The sequence below is a fragment of the Mus caroli genome, chromosome 5, assembly GCF_900094665.2.
Source record: "Mus caroli chromosome 5, CAROLI_EIJ_v1.1, whole genome shotgun sequence".
Classification (NCBI taxonomy): domain Eukaryota; kingdom Metazoa; phylum Chordata; class Mammalia; order Rodentia; family Muridae; genus Mus; species Mus caroli.
Window position 1 is genome coordinate 93,016,095 of NC_034574.1, and position 21,648 is coordinate 93,037,742.

The 21,648-nt window shown below is 45.1% G+C and overlaps 1 protein-coding gene and 1 long non-coding RNA gene across 9 annotated transcripts in view; one reads left to right on the top strand and one right to left on the bottom strand.

Annotated features, from left to right (window-relative positions):
• Positions 1–96: 96 nt before the first annotated feature.
• The window catches only part of Tmem150c (transmembrane protein 150C), a 72,971-nt gene continuing 51,419 nt past the window's right edge, over positions 97–21,648 (bottom strand). For 5 of the 8 annotated variants that reach the window (XM_029476910.1, XM_029476913.1, XM_029476911.1 and 2 more), the window contains 9 exons: positions 17,782–17,871; positions 15,214–15,267; positions 15,090–15,122; positions 14,924–14,991; positions 13,741–13,881; positions 8,215–8,379; positions 6,285–6,355; positions 5,706–5,883; positions 250–2,267 (listed from right to left, as the gene is read on the bottom strand). In XM_029476910.1, the coding sequence (XP_029332770.1) occupies positions 2,059–2,267; positions 5,706–5,883; positions 6,285–6,355; positions 8,215–8,379; positions 13,741–13,881; positions 14,924–14,991; positions 15,090–15,122; positions 15,214–15,267; positions 17,782–17,861 (999 nt within the window). In that variant the 5' untranslated portion in view covers positions 17,862–17,871 and the 3' untranslated portion in view covers positions 250–2,058. Of the gene's footprint in view, positions 2,268–5,705; positions 5,884–6,284; positions 6,356–8,214; positions 8,380–13,740; positions 13,882–14,923; positions 14,992–15,089; positions 15,123–15,213; positions 15,268–17,781; positions 17,872–21,648 lie in introns of all 8 variants that reach the window. The other 3 variants (XM_029476915.1, XM_029476916.1, XM_021161980.1) reach the window with 3 other exon arrangements.
• On the top strand, positions 173–17,448 carry LOC110294024. Its single transcript, XR_003836648.1, has 5 exons — positions 173–351; positions 14,279–14,382; positions 14,478–14,557; positions 15,071–15,166; positions 16,583–17,448. It is a non-coding gene; the product is annotated as an uncharacterized LOC110294024 (long non-coding RNA).

The following is a 21,648-nucleotide window of genomic DNA, read 5'->3' on the forward strand; positions in this document are numbered from 1 at the left end:
TTAAAGAACGTGTTCTGCAAGCTATCCACAGCAAGCATGGACGTGTACGTGCACACCCACGAAGAACTGTTAGTGTAAGAAATGAGGAAGTCACGATTTAGCATAAAACCCCTTTATTCAGTGGCCAGGTCCCAATGAGTCATGTCAGTCTTGCTTGATTCTGCTGCTACATACACTTAAGAAAGCAGAGAAGCGTGATCATCGAAAGCTCTTTAACTTGGAGTGTGGAGAGTAAAACAAAGCCGTTTGTTCTTTGATAAAAATCTTTAAAATATAAAAATGAAAAGGAGGAAAGAAGAGAAACCCCATAGCAGTTTCAAAACTAACAGATGTCCCCCTGGAGTATTTACGGTAAAGACGCCTTTTTAATAAGAGAATACTCTACTTGAGGCTTTCTCACACCCCTGAGGGCTTTTCACTCTCTGCCCTGTCCTGTAGTGATGAGTCCTCCCCCTCCTTCTTCACTCTGGCTTCCACCCTGTCGTTTGTCTCTGAATCTCTTTGATGCTCCTCACCTCCACTCAGAAACGAGCAGCAAATCTATTCATTGGACATTTACTGTGTGCTCGGCTATGCTGGGGGCGGAGATTAGATGTAACAGCATTTGAACCCTTCCTTGGGAAGCTATACTTCAGGTTGAATTTACAAAACAACGTTTTCCACATTACATTCCGGGCTGTCTGAGACCCTTAGGAGTTGGGAGAGTTTTTTGAAACAATGCACTTGGTTGGGGGAGGGGGTGCTTGTGCACTTGGTTGGGGAGTGCTTGTGCACTTGGTTGGGGGAGGGGAGGTGCTTGTGCACTTGGCACTCTGTTGTTGGCACAGGGATCTAGGATGGCCTTGAACACCTGCACCTCTGGGCTCATCTCTGAACAGCTTAGCAGTATTGCAGCTCCATTTGTGCCAATGTGGTTTGTGGGAGGGCGATGTCTTTAATTTGCTTCTATAACTTCCAAATTTAATTTAAAGTCCCCAGTCCTCAAACTATAAAATTTGAGCAACACACGGATGTTAAAATCTCCCCTGGGTTGGACTGGCAGCAAGAGGACTAACCTGTCTTTCCTCAGAGCCCACAGGTGCCCTCATGCCTTTCACCCCCATGTAGATTTCTTTTGCGATTCTTTGAGAATCTTTTTTTCTTCTTATTATTTCTTTAGATATAAATTAAGCTTACACGTATACCCCTTTCATACTTGAAGCCAAAACAAGGTTCTTGCCTTTGGTCCATACCTTTGCCCACAAGGCCTACATAGTCCCGTGAGAGTGGCACTTCAAAAAGAAAATGCAAGCCATGAGCTATAAAACTGGAACTGTGGGGTGATGCACTGTGGAAGGAAAAACCAAGCCACGCCCTCTCAGCTGTACCTCGTGCCTTTCGCGGCTGACTGTCCCGGGGTAGCATTCACGTTTGGAGATCTTCCTCAGGCAGAGTGACTCAAGTCCAAATGATGGTGGCCGGCTTTTTTCCCCCGCTCACTCTCTGTAGCATGCTTCTCTCTCTGGATCCACAAAGCCGACGGCTGAACAGTGATGTCAGCCTGATGGGTAAGCTCTACCCACGCCTCTCAGGCCACGGCCAGCTTTAGTGCGGAGTGCATGCAGTCAGCTCTTAGGTTTCCACTCAAGTTCCCCTCGTGCTCGTGCTCGCCTCAAGCCCTTCTGACCTGAAGGCGACTTAGGGAGCTGGCTTGACTCTCACTTTATATTCAGCTGGCCTTACTTTGCAGGAGGAAGATGCCAGGTTGGAACCGGGAAAAGGATGAGAAGCGCAAGGCCTGCTGGGAGGGCGGGGGGCGGGGAGGTGGTCATGCACAAGCTTCTGGCTCTGTCGTGCATGTTTTCGATGTGACAGCGTGTATTTCCATACATGAGGGCTTGTGCTTGTTCAAGAAAAAAGTAACCTGCCCTGAAAAGCTCTTCTGTCAGATGTGGCCGTGAGTATGCGTCCGTGTGTGTGAAAAGCATCGTGAGGTGATGTGTCGAGTCCCGTGAGTGTATCCTCCTGGCCCCTCCCCTGTTGCCACACCCACCGCACCCCTTAGGACAAACTGATGGGCTACACCTGATCCGTCTGATATTCAGAAGCTTCTGACAGGCTTTCTGAGAAGCTCAGGAAGTTCTCTTGGTACTCGGAGCACACAATCTCATAGCGGTAGTGCCGGAACTCCACAGCCAGGGTGCCAAAGTACGCCAGGAAGCACATGACCAGGCCCCATTGGACCCTGGCTGCGTACATGTGGATATCTTGGGCCATCAGGATGAAATCTAGGGCACAGGAGTTAAGGAGGGTAATCGGGCATAACCGCATTAGTCTCCTCATCACTGGGCAAGCTACCAGCAGCAGGGCTCGCTGAAGCTGATAATTGCATGTGTTATTAGACTGTATTGAGCTGTGTGCCGTGCTGGGCATGCTTCTAGATGTGTTCACAGATGATCTCCTGAAACACTTACAGTGATCCTGTCATCACTGAGAGTCAAGAAACGGAGGCCAAGTGGGGAGCTTGCCGGAAGTCCCTCACACAGGCATGAATTGGTGGATTTACACAATCCACCAATCTTGGCCACCTACCACACCCCCAATATCGGTCTGATATTCAGAAGAGGGCATTAGGTCTCAGGAACTGGAATTATGAGTGGTTATGCGCCACCACGTGCATTCTGGGAACTGAACCCTGGTCCTCTGAAAGAGCAACCGTGTTCTTAACCATGGAGCCATCCTTTCAGCTTCCATGGAGCTCATTTAGCACCCACATGGTGGCTCAAAGCCATCTGTAATCCCAGTACTAAAGCATGATGCCCTATTATGACCTCCAAAGGCACCAGGTATAAAGGTGGTTCACATATATTCATGCATGCACACATGTAGGCAAAGCAGTCATACATGTAAAAATAAACTTAAAATCTAAAAACTTCTGAAAAAAAAAACCCAAATAATTTCAAAAGACCAATAAAATATTAGATGACAGTCCTTTCCCTAAATGTGTATACATCCATATCAAAGAAATATATATATGTGTGTAATACATATAGTGTGTGCGCACACATATGACCATGGATATGGAAGTATGGGGGCTGAGCAGAGAGCAAAAGCTCACAGCATGTTTTGGTGAAATACAGTCTAAGAACCAAAAACATTTGTTCAGAAAAATCACATATGCCCCCTGGATTTATCTGTGGACTTACACCTGTGCTCTGTCTTTAATGCACAGACCTAACATCTTCAGGGACTTCCAGAGACTGTAAGAGCAGGTGGAGCTACTTCAGCGATCTTTACTCTCTTGATTCAGCCTGGATCCAGGAAAGCCAGACACTAAGCAACTGGACTCACTGGTTTTGTGTTAACTTGACACAAGCTAGAGTCATAAGAGGAAGGGACTTCAGTTGAGGAAATGCCTCCATGACATCCAGCTGTAGGGCAGTGTCTCAAATAGTGATCAATGGGGGAGTGCCCAGCCAATGATGGGTGATACCACTCCTGGGCTTGTGATCCTGGGTTCTACAAGAAAGCAAGCCAGTAGGCACCGCTCCATGAACTCTGTACCAGCTCCTGCCTCCAGGATCCTGCCTTGTTTGAGTTTCTGTCCTGACTTCCTTCAGTGATGAAGAGCAATATGGAAGTGTAAGCCACATAAACCCTTCCCTCCCCAACTTGCTTTCTGGTCATGGTGTTTTTGTCGCAGTGATAGGAACCCTAACTTAGGCAGCAGCGCTTCCAAGTGTTCAGATGCAACCAAATCAGAACCATTAACTGTCAGCCCCAGAGTCACAGACAGTCTGCACATTCTTTTGACTGAGGGTAGAAAATGTCATCAGGGCTGGGTTAACTCTGGGGACATGGCAGCTTTGATTTCTTTGATCATGTGGCATCAGGTAGCTACAATCTGTGGGATCCTGGACAAATTAGCCTACCTGTGAAGCTCAACCTCTGATTGAAAGAATCAATACATTTCACGAGCTTAGAACGACGCCTAGACAGGGTAAGCGCTCAGCAAACACTGGGTATTGCTGACTGAGGTGTGTAAGTGTTAGCTGTGAGTGACCATTTAGGAATCGTGACTCCCTCTTCTGAGGAGAACCTGCCTGAGTAGCTGTTGGTTACTACAGGGTGTAGACAAGGCCCGAGCCATTCGAACCCACTTTACTAGGAATAAAAGCTGATTTCTTTTCATCTGCTCTGTGCTCAGTGTAAGTAATGGGTGGGGTGGGGTTGGGGGTTTGAATGATAGATGCCAACCGCAGACTCGTGTATTTGAAAACTTCATCCCCAGCTGGGGGGTTCTGTTTGTGAAAATTACAGAACTGTTAGAAGACGGAGCCTTGCTGGAGGAAGTATGTTCCGGATGCAGGCTTTGAATCTTTAGAGCTTTGCCCCACTTCCACAGCCAGCTTCCTGCTCTGACCACTAGGCTTTCCTGTCATGATGGACCTGAACCCCGTGGCTCTGTAAGCTTCAACAAACCTTTCATGTTCTAAGTTGCTTTTGGTCGGGGTATTTTTATCACAGCAACAGACCAACACAGACAGGGACTGGTGACTTCTATTGAGCCAGGGCTGTGCGCTGGCTGGCCCTGCTCTCTGGGGCTTGTCTGGGGTTTGAGGGAGTGAGGCACACTCTGCCTTTCCCTCCCTCTGCTTATTGATGACAGTGTGCAGATGGGGTCTGAGCTGATCTCTCCTCTGTTCCCTAGGAATCAAGGCTGATTTTTGCCCAGCTCCTCTTTGTCTTTCCTCCCTTGGTTCAAAGTCTGAGAGGAGAAAGAGCATAGCACCCTAAAGGCTCAAATCTTTATCCAGGAAAACCACACCCCTAGGCCACCCAGTTCCTGAACTTGTTTTCCAGAAAAATATATAATCCGGAGAGATATAAGCATTTGTCCCCTGCAATTCATTTTAAGGATAACCAGTAACCTACCAGAGGAAGACAAAGTCATGGATACATTTTTTAAGATGGAAAAAATATCACAACACTTTTGGATTTCTGTACTGTGGTTTTCATGAATGGAATCTCTGGCTGGCGGCAGAATGCCCGACACCTTTCCCGTAGGTTGGAAGGATCTTCAGAGAGCAGAACCTGCTTTGGTTTAAGTTACCCATCTCTCTTTGGCTTGGTATAAAAATCTGGTCTGATAGTTTTTTGTTTTTTTTTTTAATTTACTTTTATTTTTGAGACAGGGTCTGATGTGGTCCAGTGTGGCCTTGAACTCACTATGTAGGCAAGGCTGATCTTAATCTCCCAGTTCTCTAGCCTTCATCTAGAAGGTTCTGGGAATTTCATCTATGCTCCACCAGACCTGACTATTGATTTTTATTTATTTATGTAAAGACTTATTTGTATGTGTGTGTGTGTGTGTGTGTGACTACTCTGTCTGCATGTATGTATATGCACCCATAGTGTGTCCAGTATCTGAGGAATCCAGATGGGGGTACAGCATACCCTCTCTGGAATTACAGGCAGTTGTGAGCCACCATGTGGGGGTGGGAACCAAACCCCAGGCCCCTGCAAGAGCAGCAAGTGTTCTTGACCACTCGGCCATCTCTGTAGCCCCTGGCTAGGCCTTTGTAAAGGTAGAGCACAAAGTCATAGGTTCATGTTGACGCTTTTGGACCTGACAGCTTTTCTACACTGGGGGAAGGGCAATGGTCTTCTGTACATAAAGCTTACCTGTGCTCTACTGTCCCTGACAGAGAGCCCTCAAAGGATACACAGGACTACACAGAGGGTAATGACGGCTGACAAGATGACTCGCGGGATCCCAGCTCTCCGCCCCTCGTTCTTGATATTGACTTTGAGTGTCAGTGCGGCCTGGATCCAGCAGGTCAGTGTGCCAAACCCGAAGGTCAAGGATGTCCCCACATTGTGGATTTCTTCATCGTTTGTGAGCTAGAAGACAGAGGTGGAAGACACGCAGGCCGTGAGCAACTACGGAGAGGGATGGGGGAAGGTCTTCAGGAGTGGGGCTACAGAGATTAGAAAGGTTGGGCTGGGCTTCCTGGTCTCTCCAGCCTCTTTGTGTTGATTCTCAAATGGTTAAAATCCACAGAGAGGGAGGGAAAGAAATCGTTTTTTCACCAAACTTAAAAAACATTTGTTTAGAAAACCCTGCAGGAGGCAGGGATCTATTTCCTGAATTTATTTTCCAGAAAAAGCTTTTAAGGAAAGGAAATTAAAAAGCAGGAGAATTACATAAAAAAGGAAAATGTCAAGTTCCTATGGGCACACATCCCAGACTCTGCTTTTCAAGCTGAGAGAGAACGAGGGTCGGGATGTGGATGCGTACTTACTGAGAATCGCCAGTTCTGGCACGGGAAGATTTGATTGGCACACAGTGATACCCTTGAGACAACTGGCTTGTCTGTAACACAGGCCCACTCAATGTTAATAGGAATTCTCTGGGTTTTGTTTTCCTATAGTCATAAAGAAAACTGTAAGCTCTGCGCGTTAGCCAGAGCCACAGGCCATTAAAGAACAACTGTGTCTGAAGATCCAGTCTCAAGGATCGGCAGAGTCTAAACACTGAGGCTTCTCTGGGTTGTTTCCGTTGGCTGTCAGAGATGTAAGAACTCTCCACATGAGCACGCAGCTATTGCACAGAAGGTGCCTCTCACCAAAAACTCCCGATAAAATTATCTGCACTTTAACGGCACCTTCAGGAAAGTGAAATCCGCTCAGGAGACAGCTTTTAAACCACGGTGAAATATTATTGTAAACCTTTACACTCCCCTTAGCTCTTTTACTGTCTGATAGTGTTGCTGTAAGTGTTGCACCAAATTAATACTGCTTTTCTCTTATGATCTTTCTATTGTTTCTGGTTATAGATTCCCCTGCCCCACCCTTTACTAAGAAGCCACGTTCCCCCCTCATAATTCAAAAGGTCTATTTTCAAAACTCATTTAAAGCAATGATTTCTCAAGCTGAATTTCACTTCTAGGAAATCAATTTCTCATGTTGAATGTAACCCATTTCGTTTATTACTCCTGTTTTACCTGTTTTTTAAAATAGGTAATACAGTCATATGGATCAAACTTTCTCAAATTTGTAAAAAGAGGTGGTGATGGGAACATTTCTCATCCCATACGCTAGAGGGCTGATTATCGGTTCTCTAAATGCTCCTCGCAGACAATCTAGCAAGGATGTTCTTCTCATTGGGTGTCATCATTCATAGCTTTAAAATCTGTCCTTCTCCAAGACAACCCATTTCTGGGATTCTTCTAGGACTTCAGAATGAAATATTCACTTCAGTAGTCATCAGAGCTCAAAGCCCTGGGGGTGGGGGTACTAACTAAGCTACACCTCCATGTCCAGCCCTTGTGAAGGCCGCCACCAAGATCTCGGCAGCCATCTCAACAGAGATGCTCTTGACAGTTTGTTATCCTGGGCCATATGCTCTAAGAGTGCAGCTTCCCGGCTATCCAGCTTGACATGGAATAGGGCTGTTAACAATGCATCGTGCAAAAAATATCGATTGGCTGGGAGCCAAGGTGAAGCCTTGAGGAGGAAATGGTCCTGGTTTAATGAATCAGCTGGAGGCAGGGTGAAAATAAGAAAGAGCTGCAGAAAAACCCACTAGCGGGTTTTGGTAAAAACAAAGACACATGTGCAGTTGAATGCCGAGGGTCCTGGGTGCCTCTGTCAGGGAGGAGATCAGATATATCTTGTTTGCTCACAGTGCAGGGAACAGGGGAACAAAGGGAGGCAGGGAAATTAGCCAACTACAGAAAAAATAAAAAGAAACCATTCAGGACAAGAGGAAATTGCTCTTCCAGGTGTGTGCACAGGGCTCCTGAGTTCTGGGAGGCTGAGTCAGGGCTAATACATCTCTGTATGAATCAGGGATTCTAGAAAAGGTTTTCCATCGTGGTTTTCCATCCTGACTTTCATGTCAACGTGTTACTGTGAAATGCACGCGTTCATCATAGACGCTGGTCAGCATTGAATTATCTAGGAAAGCACACTGGGATACTGTTTACAATGAAGACAAGCGTGAGCCGCCCTCTAAAGGAATCCTTGTAGGAGAAACCCAGCCATTGTGAGCTCCTTCTCAGCCATTGTGGCATCTATGCCTGCAGTTAGCACTCACATGTCAGACCCTGGGGACGGGGGGATGCAGGACCCAAGTGTCTACTTGTGTTTGAAGTTCATGCAGAATAACACGGGCCATACATACAGTGACTATACCTCAGCCTGCAACAATCTAGACGTGAATAATCTTACCAGCACGAGAGGGAGGCAGAAATGCCAGAGGAAGTACCTGGAAATTACCAAGTAAGGTCATTCCAAAAGAAGCCAGACACAGCGCCGCCAGACCGCTGATATTCAGCCATGGGTTTAAAACCTTTGGTTTTAGCTGGATGAAGCGCAGAACAGCTACCACGAGGGCTGGGGAGGAAATAAACCATAAAATCAAAATACGTAAACCACAGGCCTAGACAAAGGTAGACGTCTAAGACCATGGCAAAACAGTAAGACACTTTAAAAACTTGTTTTGAGACAGGGTCTTGGTAGGTAGTCCAGGCTGGCCTGGAACTCAGAATGTAGTCCAGGCTATGTAGTCCAGGCTATGCAGTCCAGGCTGTCCTGGAACTCAGAATGTAGTCCAGGCTATGCAGTCCAGGCTGTCCTGGAACTCAGAGTGTAGTCCAGGCTATGCAGTCCAAGCTGGTCTGGAACTCAGTCTGTAGTCCAGGCTGGCCTGGAACTCAAGTTTGTAGTCCAGGCTATGCAGTCCAGGCTGTCCTGGGACTCAGTCTGTAGTCGAGGCTCAAACCCAGGATTCTCCTCCATTGATTTTTTTGTTTTGTTTTTTTTTTTTTTGTTTTTTTTTGTTTTTGGATTTTTGAGACAGGGTTTCTCTGTGTAGCCCTGGCTGTCCTGGAACTCACTTTGTAGACCAGGCTGGCCTCGCACTCAGAGATCCGCCTGCCTCTGCCTCCCGAGTGCTGGGATCCTCCATTAGCTTTCTGAATGCTGGAGTTATTGACATGAGCTACCATGGCTGGCTCTCACGACATATCTTAAATCTCACCACAGACACATTTTCCTTATTATTTCTGTATTTTTGAGATTATTAGAATGCCATTTTCTCCTTCCCTTTCCTCCCTCCAAACCTTCCCAAATACACCTACTTGCTGTCTTACAAACTCATGCATGGCTTCTTTTTCTCATTAATTGTTATTAGACACATATATGTATGCATAGGTATATGTATATATACATATCCCTAAATACATAAATACAACCTGCTCGGTCTGCATAATGCTGATTGTCAATGTGTTTTCGGGACTGACTGACTGATATTGGGTAACCAGCTGGTGTGCTCTTCCCCGGGGATCGACTGTTTTGTCCACTCTCAGGAGTCCTTAGTTACCTCTAGTTCTTGACAGACAGACAGTTTCTCAAAGGACCTTTTCATTCAATGCTTAGACTCTCCATATGCCTTATTATTCTGAACTTTTGGGGAATCAGAGGGGACCTGATGCTGGGAGTGACCCTGTTTGAATGTTTACTGCCTTGTCAGCCATAAGTGCTTACGTACAAAGTCTTGGCCTTAGTGGAGAAGTATTAGCTTAGTTGAGATTTCTGAAAAAAAAAAAAAAAAAAAAAAAAACGAGATTTCTGTGGGAAAAGTTGAGGCTTCTGTAGGAAAGTATTATCCCCAGTTAAGAACAAATAGCTACAGATCTTGTGGACAGGTACCTAGCAACCCATTCTGTTCTGTTCCTCCTGATGAACTTTTTACCTAGCCAATATCCTGCTTTGGGGAATAGGTGCGTTCTCCCAGAAACAAAGCGATTTTGTGTCATCCCCCTCCCCATACTCTGCTTCTGTGGGCATAAAACCTGCCTGGGAATAATAAAAATTTGACAGCTTGATAAATCAGACTTGCTGTCCGTCCTTGTGTTTCTCGCTTCTCATTCTCTCCACAGGTGGTTCCCCAGACCCTGTTCGACCGTCCTGCAGGCCGGGACAACCTGAAGCAGCCCAGTGTACATTTCCCCTCCATTGATGCAAGGATGACAGTGTTGCTAACAGGGCTGTTTCCCAAGCTTTCAAAAGCAATATCAGCGAAGCCCAGACTGGGCCAGGAGAGGACTGCAGAGTCATGGCACAATCCAAGAAGACAGGGACAAATGACATGCCAGGATTTGGGATTAGCTGGTCAGCCACCTTTGGCTTATAGCAGTGTTAGAACAGAAAGGCCAGAAGACATGGGAAAGAGGACAAGGTTATCACATCTGGACAAACCACATTCACTGAAAAGTAATTCCTTCAAGTGATATTAGTCACTTGTTTTTAAAAGGACACTTTTAAAAAGTGAATTGAGAATATAAAGGTAGAATGGGGGTTAGATTTCAAACCCCACTTCTGTCTGTCTGTTTATCTGTCTATCTATCATCCATCTATCTAAACATCTATCTATCCATCCACCCATGACATCACCTATCTATCTATCTATCTATCTATCATCATCATCATCCATCTATCATCTATCTCCTACCCACTACCTCATCTGTCTATCTATCATCTGTCTATCATCCATCTATCTACCTATCTTTACATCCCAGCCACACTTCCCTCTTCTCTTCCCAGTCCCTCTCCTGACCCGACCTTCCTTCTATCTACTTAACACCCCCCTCCCCATTTCTCTTCAGAAAAGGCAGGCCTTCCATGGATGTCAAATAGCTCTGGCACAACCCACTTGTACTAGAGGCCTTGAGGACAGTCTGAACTCAAGTCACTAACCTAAAAGATCACCTTTTATTACTGCTTATGCAGAGATAGTTCTCTGTGTGTGTCTTTGTGTGTCTGTGTGTGTGTTTAAAGTTAGTCTATAAATGAAGAAAGATAATTAGCAGTTAACTTAAACATATCCACATATAAGGGAATGTAGTAACAACTTCCTATGACCATTTTGATATTGTATTTCATCAGAAAAGACAAAATTACCCTACTTATATAGCAATTTAACTGGAAATTATTTACTAAGGGTTTACCCTTGACTCCAGACCCTCATCTCTCCAGCCGTGAACAGAGAGAAGCCATCCATCTACATGCCTGCATTTCCCAAGTTGCTAGGTTTCACTGTGTTGAGCGGTGTGATCCAAAGCTCATTTGTAACTCCGAGTACCTCTGACCAGCAATGGGAATAAAACTTGATTCAGATGTTCCAGCTAAGGCCTATGACTGATCAGAGAATAACCAAGTTGACAACTGTTCTACAACCAATATCTCTGGAGGTGTACCAGAAGGCTGTGAGTTACAAGGAGGGTTATACTAGAAGTCTACTAGTTACAAAAGCATGACACTATATCTAGTTAGTTACAAGGAGGGTTATACTAGAAGTCTACTAGTTACAAAAGCATTCATTGTTACGATGGGAACAGGAAGAAGGTAGGAGAGGGCTAATTAGGCAGGACTGGTAAAGCAGCCTTAGATCAGAATGGAAGGGCTTAGCACAGCGCCCCATGGGAAGGAACACTCACTAATTAACACTGTATGATGTCACTGCAGAAGAACAAAACACAAACTTAGCACCGTTGATCTCTTCTGAAGACAACTAGTGAGAAGCCTTTTCCTGGGAACTCTCTGCCGGGCATTTAACATTGTGGACCTATTGTGCTAGAACTTTGACATGCACTGTAAACACAGATCCAGTATGGCTTCTCACGCTGACCCACCTGACAGTGTCTCCCCCACGCCCAGCACCGGGGATGTGGATCACTTTGGAAACTATGAATGTCTTGTCTAGAGTCATGGATGTGCCTACCTCCTGGAGGCAGCGGCTTCCTGCTTGGAATATGGGCGAGAAGTTGCTTTATCAGGAGCAGAAACCTCCATCTGAATGTGATGATTTGACACCCAGTTTTGACAGTCACATTCCAAACACCAGGCTTTGCCCTTTTCAGCCCTGACTCTGTACCAACCAGCTCAGAAGAGACAAGGTCTCCCTTCAAGATAGATTCTAGTCTGAATTTTATAAAGACGGAACTGATGAGGATTTGGCTTTATAAGAATTTATGAACTTAATCTATCTTTAGTCAAACAATCTGTTAGAAGAGCCAATTTTCAACATAGTGATCAAGTTACAACTTCTCAAAAGTAGCTTCTGGGAAGTATGGCCATTTCAAAGACATCTTCATATCCCACACGCGGATCCGCTCTCGTGACAGCTACTTTCTGACCAATAGATATACTGACAACTTGGAAAATAATTACTTTATGTGTTTTTCCTGCATGTATGTGTACCATACATATGCAGTACCTGCAGGGTTCAGAAGAGGAGGTGTCAGGTGCCCTTGGGACTGGCTAGTTGCAAGCCACGATGTGGATACTGGGACTTGAACCCCCATCTTCAAGAAGAGCAGCCAGTGCTCTTAACATCTGAGCCATCCCTCTATCCCCTAATAGGTTAATAAGTATACTTTTAAGTTTCATTAAAAATGATTGATTTGGGGGCCAGTGAGATGGCTTGTGAAGACACTTGCCACTAAGCCTGAGAACCTGAGTTCAATCCCCAGGTCTTACATGGTAGGAGAGCACTAACCTCTGAAAGTTGTCATCTGACCTTCACATACATGTGACATGTGTAAACTACCTCCCCCGCCCCCAAACAAGATGTAATGAAAGACATTTATATTTGTATTAAACAGCTTTAGAAAGAGAACTTTAAAACCCACCCCTCTGCTATTTTGGGGCCTACATAAGTTGTTGTGGTTGCTGCTGTTGTTGTTGTTATATGGGAGTTTCCTCTCTATAAAAGACCACAATTAGAAACATAGCTGACGTTGAAAAATGAAATGTCTAAGGACTGATTGGAGTTTTCCAGTCGGGGAAGTCAGAATAACATTTCCCCGTCACAATCCTCAGCTGGCAGGCAGCTGACTTCTGTTTTGTTAATTCTACTGTTTATCCATCAGCGATTCCTATTTATGGCTGCGGGAAAGCACAGCAGCCGGGATGCTCTGGCTGAGGGGGGGTGTGGGGGGGGGCGGCTGCTGTTAGGTGACTGGGATCAGTTAGCTATTTGCGGTACCCTCTCATCCTCCCTAGGGCAAGGGAATGCTCTTTTTAACACATTTGTCTTGGGTCCTTGCCCCCAGTGGGGAAGAAAGTGTACATTCAGGACAGAGAAGGCAGCTAATTCTGTGGAGAGAATAACCGAACATTTAATCTTTGATTAGTCTGTCAAAAAGATAAAAGATCCCCGCTAACTAATTTTAATAAGTGCCACATGGACTCTCTTTCAGATTATAAATTACTGCCTATACGGCTGTCAAAAGCAGCGACTTTATAAGCAGTGAAAGCTATTTTTAAAGGCAGCTGGAGAGCTTAAAGTGATAGCTTGAGGTCTACTGGGGACCAGCCTCGGGGAGAAGAAAGCAGCTACCATACACAACAATAATCTTTAAAGAAAAAAAAAAGATTCTTTTCCACGCTCAGTTGATAAATAAGTGACTGCGGCGTTGCTCTCACAGAACACTAATCTCAATCAGTTTTTGCGTCCACCAGCTGGCATCAAGCATGATGATCGGTAACAACGGCTGAACACAGACCGCTCTGACACCTTCCAGCAAAGGCTGCTAAAAGCTTAATTGTTCTTCTACGGCGCAGGGAGAGCCGGAGAATGAGGGGACGATGCACCTGGAAGAGGGTGTCGCTTGCTTTTATAATTTGTTAATCGCAGGCTTTGTGACCACGGGACACATAAGTTGTTGCAAACTGGCAGTTTTTAGAGCCTACCCCAAAGACTTCTGGGACGTATCAATTGTGCAGAGTATACCAAGGAAATAATGAGGAGCTTCGCGGCATGCTCGCTGGTTTCCTTGAAGCCCCGTGGAGGACAGCTGTGGCAGCCTTTGCGAGAGGGAAGGCTCCTGTGTACTGTGAGGAAATGAGGCAGAGATGGGAAAACAGTCAACCATGGGTCTGGAGCAGAAATCACGGCTGCCAATGTCTGTGCTGAGCCCCCGGGAGATGCTCAGGGCTGAGGCTGGCAGCCTATAGGCCCGCCCACGCGCTGTGATCCGGGGATCCCAGAGGGTCTGCGGGAGGCCTCAGAGCAGCTGTTCAGGTTCACCGTTGGGGCTTTGTGCTCTGTTAACTGCGAGCGTTTGTTAGTAGGCATGTAGGCCATGAGTGAATGGATTTACTGGATTATTTATTTACTTGTTTATTTATAGACAGGGGCTCTCAATGTAGTCCAGGCTGGCCAGGAACTTACTATGTAGACCAGGCTGACCTCGAATTCAGATATCTATCCAGTTGCTTCTGCCCTCAGGGTTTAAAGGCACATGCGTGGGTGTTTTTAGACGAGCAGATGATATTCAACAAGACGAAGAACATGGCTGCTTCCCTCTGTCCCCAGAGGACTGGCAGGGTTGTGTACGAGTACTTTCAGATGCTCAGGGGCAGGGTGTTAAAGGAGGATTTTGGGATCCAGAGAAATGGTACTTTTTCTGAAGCCTGTGTTTTCACAGGGCAGCCTGATGTATGTGGGCACTCAGGAGGATGTCGGGCTAGGGTCAACGTTAAGGGAGATACTCATCACAGAGCCTATGTCTTCGCCAAGGAAGGAATAAATAAGACATCCTTTTCAAAGCAACCACATGCCACCCTCTTACAGTCTCAGCAAGATTTTATGACACGTGAAATATGTTATCTCGCGCAGCAAAAGAAATAAAGTTCGGAGTATGAAGGAAGAGATGAGCACCATAAAGGGAGGAGGGCTGGAGGGAGGCAGGGGGATGCAAAAGGATTTACGAGGGGGAAACGGGTCCTTAAAACAAAAGCTGCCTTCAGCATACTGACTTGACTTGACACTAAATTTTAGTCAGGTCCCCCCATGGTTTCGATAAGGATTTAGGAAGATTTAAAGCAGAGATGTATCAGAGCACAGGAATCTCTCTGTCCCTGTTCCTCTTACCTAGGAAGGCGGCCATGTTCATTACTTGACTGAACACACAGCTCGCAGGAGGGTCGTCACCTGCAAAACTGGAAGAGGGGAAAGCCTTAGGGTCCGGCTGTCCACGTCTGTAACTTGGTGGATCTGACATGCACTTTCCTTAAACAGGCCAGGCAGACTCAGTTACCTGATGTACGGAGCATGCTTTGCACCCGATTTCCTAGATGACAAAGCACAGAGGCACAGATTAAGACAATGTCACTGGTAACTCTGGGGGAACAGTGAATGCATTCTCTAGAGGAAATCTTTACCTTGCAGCCGAATTTAATGGCAAAATTTTGTCATCTTCCACGGCTATAAAGTACCTAGCAAGAGAGAATGACTACTTTAAAAATTTTTTAAAACAAACAAACAAAACCCTAAGAATTGTTTGCCAATTTAATTGGGTTAAATGTCTAATTTATCTGTATCATGCCATATGTATTATTTTCTAAGAAAACTTTTTTTTTTCGTTTTTTGTTTTTTTCGAGACAGGGTTTCTCTGTATAGCTCTGGCTGTCCTGGAACTCACTCTGTAGACCAGGCTGGCCTTGAACTCAGAAATCTGCTGCCTCTGCCCCCCAAGTGCTGGGATTAAAGGTGTGCGCCACCACCGCCTGGCAAGAAAACACTCTTTAGGTAGGAATGTCTGCACACATACAACTGTATTTCCAATATTTGGGATACGGAGGAAGTAGGATCAGGAATTCAAGGCCATCTTCAGCTACATCGGGAGTGCAAGACCTGCCTGGGCTATATGAGACTCTCTCTCAATAAACCAACTAAGCAACCAACCAGGAAATAGAAAAAGGTCTTTGACTACGTTTATTTTTCTTTTGGGTCAGGATCTCACTATGGCGCTGGTTGACCTGGAATTTGTTCTGTAGCTCACACTGGCCTAAAACCTACGATCCCCCTCTTTCAGCCTTCTAAGTGCTGGGATTGCAGGTGCGCACCACCACAACCGTGCCAATTGCAATTGTTTACCCATAGATCACTAGTTCTTTAAAGCAAAATGCCAGGGTTAATGGGTCACTGATTATCAGGACCTGTAGAGACGGCTCAACAGTTAAGAGCATGCGCTGTTCTTCCAGAGGACCTGAGTTCAGTTCTCAGCACTGATGCCAGGTGGCTCACAGCTCCTGTGACTCCAGCTACAGGGGCATCTGATGGCTCCAGCCTTCATAGACATCTACACTTATAGGCACATACCACACAGAGACATATATATGATTAAAAAGAAACCCAACTCCTTACAAGAGTTAATGTTGAAGAGACTCCAAACTAGCAGTGATACTTATAATCTGAAAACGTGGTGGTGGGGGTAAACCTTATAGCTTTAATAGGAATATTCTCAGGAATATATGGTCTCAATTCTTCCTTTTCTGTTTGTTTGCTTGTTTGGTTTTGTTTTCCCACTCTTTGTAATCAAGGCTGCGGTGGTTTGAATGAGAATGAACACCTGGTCCCCAGTTGGTGGAACTGCTTGGGAAGGACTAGGAGGTGTGGTCTTGCTGAGGGAACTGCTTGGGAAGGACTAGGAGGTGTGGTCTTGCTGAGGGTGGTATTGCTGTGGGGCGGGCTTTAAGGTTCAAAGACTTATATCATTTCCAGCTAGCTCTCTCTGCTTCCTACTTGCAGATCAAGATGTGAGCTCTCAGCTTTTCCAGCCACCACATCTTTGCTCTGCAATCAGGAACTCTCTGGAACTGGAGGCCCCAAACCACATGCTTTCTCTTTTATAAGTTGTCTCAGCCATGGGGTTTTATCACAGCAATAGAACAGAAGCTAAGACAGAGCCCATGGCCTTTTACGTGCTAGGGAAGTGCTCTCCCATTGGCCACACAGCCCCAGGCCAGTGACATCATTCTTCATGCGTTTTCTTGAGACAAATGTTGACTGAATCATCAACTAAGGGAACTTTTTCTGTGGTAAGCCAGGCCTTCTGGCACAGTGATAACTATTTGATAAATACATCATATCTTGTCATAACTAGATTGCAAATGGAGTCCACAGCACATCGGTGTCAAATGAGGAAAATCTTGCAAATATTAACTCCTATAATCAGTTTTCAAGATTCATTAGAGTGGTCTAAGCCAATCATCCCAGGACAGGCTCCATACCAGCCTTTAGAGTAAGACTCTGGGTAAACAAAAAGCTTCACAAGAAGTTCAGATGGCTGTGTGTGGTGTAATCTCAGCACTCAGAAGACTGTTGCAAGTTCAAGGCCAGCCTAGTCTACACAGCAAGACCTGTCTTGATGGGGGTTAGAGGTTAAGGGAAAGAGAGATGGAACAGAAGACAAAACCAGTCTTCTTCATTACCTATTTTTGCATAATTTATTATTAAATTTTGTTATTGTTAATAAAGGATGATAAAATGGAGACTTTAGTAAGGTTGAATTAGTATGTATGTGTATATGTATAAATATATATTTACTTTTAAAAAACATCATTTGCTATATATAAAGTTACTTATAAGTACACTTCTATAAATATGTCATAATACCAAAACTTGGATTTTTCTCTGAAATCCTTTATACACTTGAATCCTTTATTTATTTACTTATTTATTTTATTTTTCTTCTTGCTCCGGCTCCACTCCTTCCCAGAGCGGAAGGCTTATGATTTATTTATTTTATGTATGTGAGTACAATGCCACTCTCTTCAGACACACCAGAAGAGGGCACCAGATCTCATTCTAGATGGTTGTGAGCCACCATGTGGTTGCTGGGATTTGAACTCAGGACCTCTGGAAGAGCAGTCAGTGCTCTTAACTGTTGAGCCATCTCTCCAGCCCCTACACTTGAATCCTTAAATCATTAACTGAAGTATACTCACACTATCCACAAGCCAGCTGAAGTAAACAAAGTAAACACGAGAGGTAGAAACATCCACACGCTGCATTTCTTCCCGTCCATGCCTGTGCAACTGAAGTCAAATGAACAGGGGTTAATAACGTAGGCAAAAATCCACATAATGCTTTCAAGATGGAGAGCCCAACCGGGAAGAAAGAACACCCCACGTATTTTACAAAATCATGATTCAACTTTATTTACTATTGCTTGTTACTAGCTTGGAGATTCCAGATCTTACCCATGACCCACTGGGAGGTTTCTCATGAAAATGTATAGCTTTACATACTCAGTGATTTATTTAAGAAGGGATTAAGGACTTTGTAGTATGGAATGTAGAAGGGTTGGTACCAACAGTATAGTCCAGAGTACTTTTAGAACTACCATTAATGGCCTGATGAATCTTCCGTGTGCTTAAGTCTATGGAAGAGTGAGAAACAAATAGCTACTAAATAAACTAGCAATTCGGGGGAAATGACAGATGTTTTGCAAATCTGAACTTTCCTTGTGGCTGTTATTGAGCAGTTCTAGTAGATTCTCAAGATGAATAAATACTTGGCAAACAATGTTTTCTATTAGCTTCAATAAGCATATTGGCAAAATCACAGACATTGGGATTTGGGGAATGTCTTAGCTTCATTTCCTGCTGTTGTGATAAGTTATCCTGATATGAGCAACTTAAGGGTCAAAAGCTCACAGTCCCAGGTTACCGCCCATCATTATGGAGAAGTCACGGCAGCAAGAGCCAGAGAGAACTGACCATAACACATTACAATCATGAGCAGGGAGTCATGAGTTAATTCACACATACTTAGTGCTCACACTTAGCTTGCTCTCCCTTTCATTCCATCCAGGGCCCAATCTATAAATGGTGCTGGTCACACTCAAGGTGGGTCTTCTGTCTTCAACTGGCCAAACTAAGAAATTCTCACAGGCATGCTCACAAGCCAGCATAATCCAGACAATTACCCACTGATACTCACACCACAGGTGACACCACATTGTTCAACTTGACAATAAAACACTAGCTGTCACAGGGATAACAATTAAAAAAAAAAAAGACAGTGCAGCGTGGGTCTCCCCACAATCATGGATCATAAGCTGGTAAGGTCCACAAGGTCGGTGGGAGTGGAGACTAGTGTGTGTGTGTGTGTGTGTGTGTGTGTGTGTAAGGTGTTTAGAAGGCCAGTGAGTGCATCTGGTGAATAACTACACCAGGACCTGCTATCAGGAGGCAGATCAACTTTACTTAGGGTGATTCAGGCTTATAAAGTTTTAGGGGGACTGAGGGTAAGATCATCCAAGGTGGGCAAAGGTCATTGGCTGAGGTGAGGGATTAAGGCATGGAAGTGCCTCATTAGCACGGGGAAGCACTTCAGAAATCTCAGGTACTAGCCAAATAGGTTTTATCAGGAGAAAGGAAATTGTTCCTATAACCACACTAAGGTTACGTGACATTCCTCAGCTGCAGGCATGTGTGGGGCTTAGAATTCCCCAGACAGGGTCAGAGAAGGAGAAGTCCCGCTAGTGAAGAGTCTCTCATAGTGTGCCAAGTCCAGAGGTTATCTGTCATGGTGGACTTCAACCTTAATTAGCAGAGTCTTCCCACAGTGCAGGTCTTTACTTCGGGGAACCTAACCAGAGCCTCCATTCCTTACAGACTGGGGTGGATCCAGGGCTGAAGCAGCATGTGAGGAAGGAGGGTGGACGCTTCCTTTCTGACTCAGGATTGGCTGTTGCTAGGGTGAAAAATGGAATGGTGGATAGGTAAGTAAAAGAATTCTGCTAGGTAGTGGTGGCATATGCAGTTAATCCCAGCATTCAGGAGTCAGAGGCAGGTGGATCTCTGGGAGTTTGAGGCCAGCCTGGACTACAGAGTGATTTCTAGAACAGCCAGGGCTACACAGAGAAACCCTGTCTCAAAAAAACAAAAACAAAAACAAAACCAACACACACACACACACAAGTCCAGGTGACCAAAACACATCCCTTACAGACAGCCAATGTCGAGGGTCTTCTGGGGTGGGATGGGGGTGGGATGGGGCAGGAATCCAGGCTTTTGTTCTGGAATGCCAATTACTGTGGTTTATGGAAAATGCTACTGTTGAACCAAAATATGAGAACTTTTCACGGTGGCATTGGTCATGGCTAACACTCCCAACTTCGACTTATAGAGATGGGTGGAGAAGGTGCAGCCATGGTCCATGTGGCTATTCCTGCCGGATGATGTTCACATCCTCACCAGGGGGTTCTTGGAGCAGTATCTGGCACTGAAGGGCAAGGATGCTCTGAAGGAATGGTCCTTCTTCAGTGGTCTCCAAGCCTGCTATTTAGCTACCTGATGTCAATTTTGGAGGGAGGAAATGTCACGAAGGATGGCATCCCTGATGGCTTCCAAGCCTGCCAATGGTTATGTAGCTACCTCGCATTCTCTCCTCAAATGTTAAGAGCTGGAATCATCTAGAAGATGGACATAGAATCAATCTGGGTGATTCTGGATGACACTGGGGGTGTAGAAAGGGCTCACAACCTGGCTCTTAGTTGACTTTCTGGAGGGTGATCAAGGGGATGAGATAGTGCTAGTCATCCCAGGACCATCTGAGGGTGAACAAACTGTAAAGAGTAGATAAAGCTAAGGCAATGGCTGAGTACACAAGGTTTAGGGTGTGACGGCATGAGTGCTAAGATCATCATAGATTTAACCCATGTTCCCTATGAAGAGCTTTTACCACTGGGATGCAGATGCCAACATGGCCTTAGTCTGATGTTGTAAAGCAAAGGAAACAAACAAGCAAAAATGTCAGGAATATAAAAGGAGCAATGTGCTCATTGCTAAGAAAAGATGAGAGCCCTTTACTGGACTATGGCCAGGGAGGCTGTGATTACTCACCTCACTTGTCAGTAGCCCACAGGCACGGGTGGGTTGGTCTACTCTTTGTCTTTTATTATTATCAACAATCTTACTTTTGGTGATGTTTTCTTGCTGTGTGTTTAAGACCATGCAGGAGGCCAAATTTAATCATTTTCTTCTTTTGTTATGGCTAGCTGAAGGCTTAGCCCTCAGGAGTTCTCAGGAGAAGCCCCGACTCCTTGGACCTTTCTGTTACCAGTGCCTTCCTTACTGTGAGGATTAGTCAGAGCCCTGCATGGCAACGGCTTCCCTTGGAGGCATGGAGGCAAGTGCTGCCCTGTGGTGACCTCCATCTTTGTACAATGGACACTGGGTAGACTCCACCTGGCAAAGTTGCCATGGCCTCTCCAAACAAAAGAAGAATCACCAGGCATAGAGGACATTTCGGGAGATGTCTCATCGTCTCTGGGACATAGTTGACTTCAGAGGGCAAGGGGCAAAGTGTCTGTTTTAATCTCTTTCCACATTAGGATAGCTTCCAGGTACGTTTATTTAAAGCGAGAAGTCTGTTACACCAGTGTGGTACTTTTAGTTAGTGTATAATATTTAAAGCTTGGGTATAGCTTAAATGCTTCTGAATAAAGTTTGCTTAGCTACCTGGCTCTCATCTTCCACGTGCCTTACATAACTTAATTGGAGCTTTTGGGACTTGCTTGGGCTTTCCAGTTTTCTTTCCCATTCTGGAGAAACCCCTGCCATCTTAATCTCCTAACACAAATCCATCTTTACTAAAAGCATTTCAATTCTTATAGCTTTCTAACATTTCTTTCCTCCTTATTGATTCCCTTTTATTTTTTTTTCCTTAATACCTTAAGACACAGTAACATTAACAAGTAAGCTTATTATCATGTTAAAAGAGAATTGAGCCAGGGCCTTTAATCCCAGCACTTGGGAGGCAGAGGCAGGAGGATTTCTGAGTTCCAGGCCAGCCTGGTCTACAGA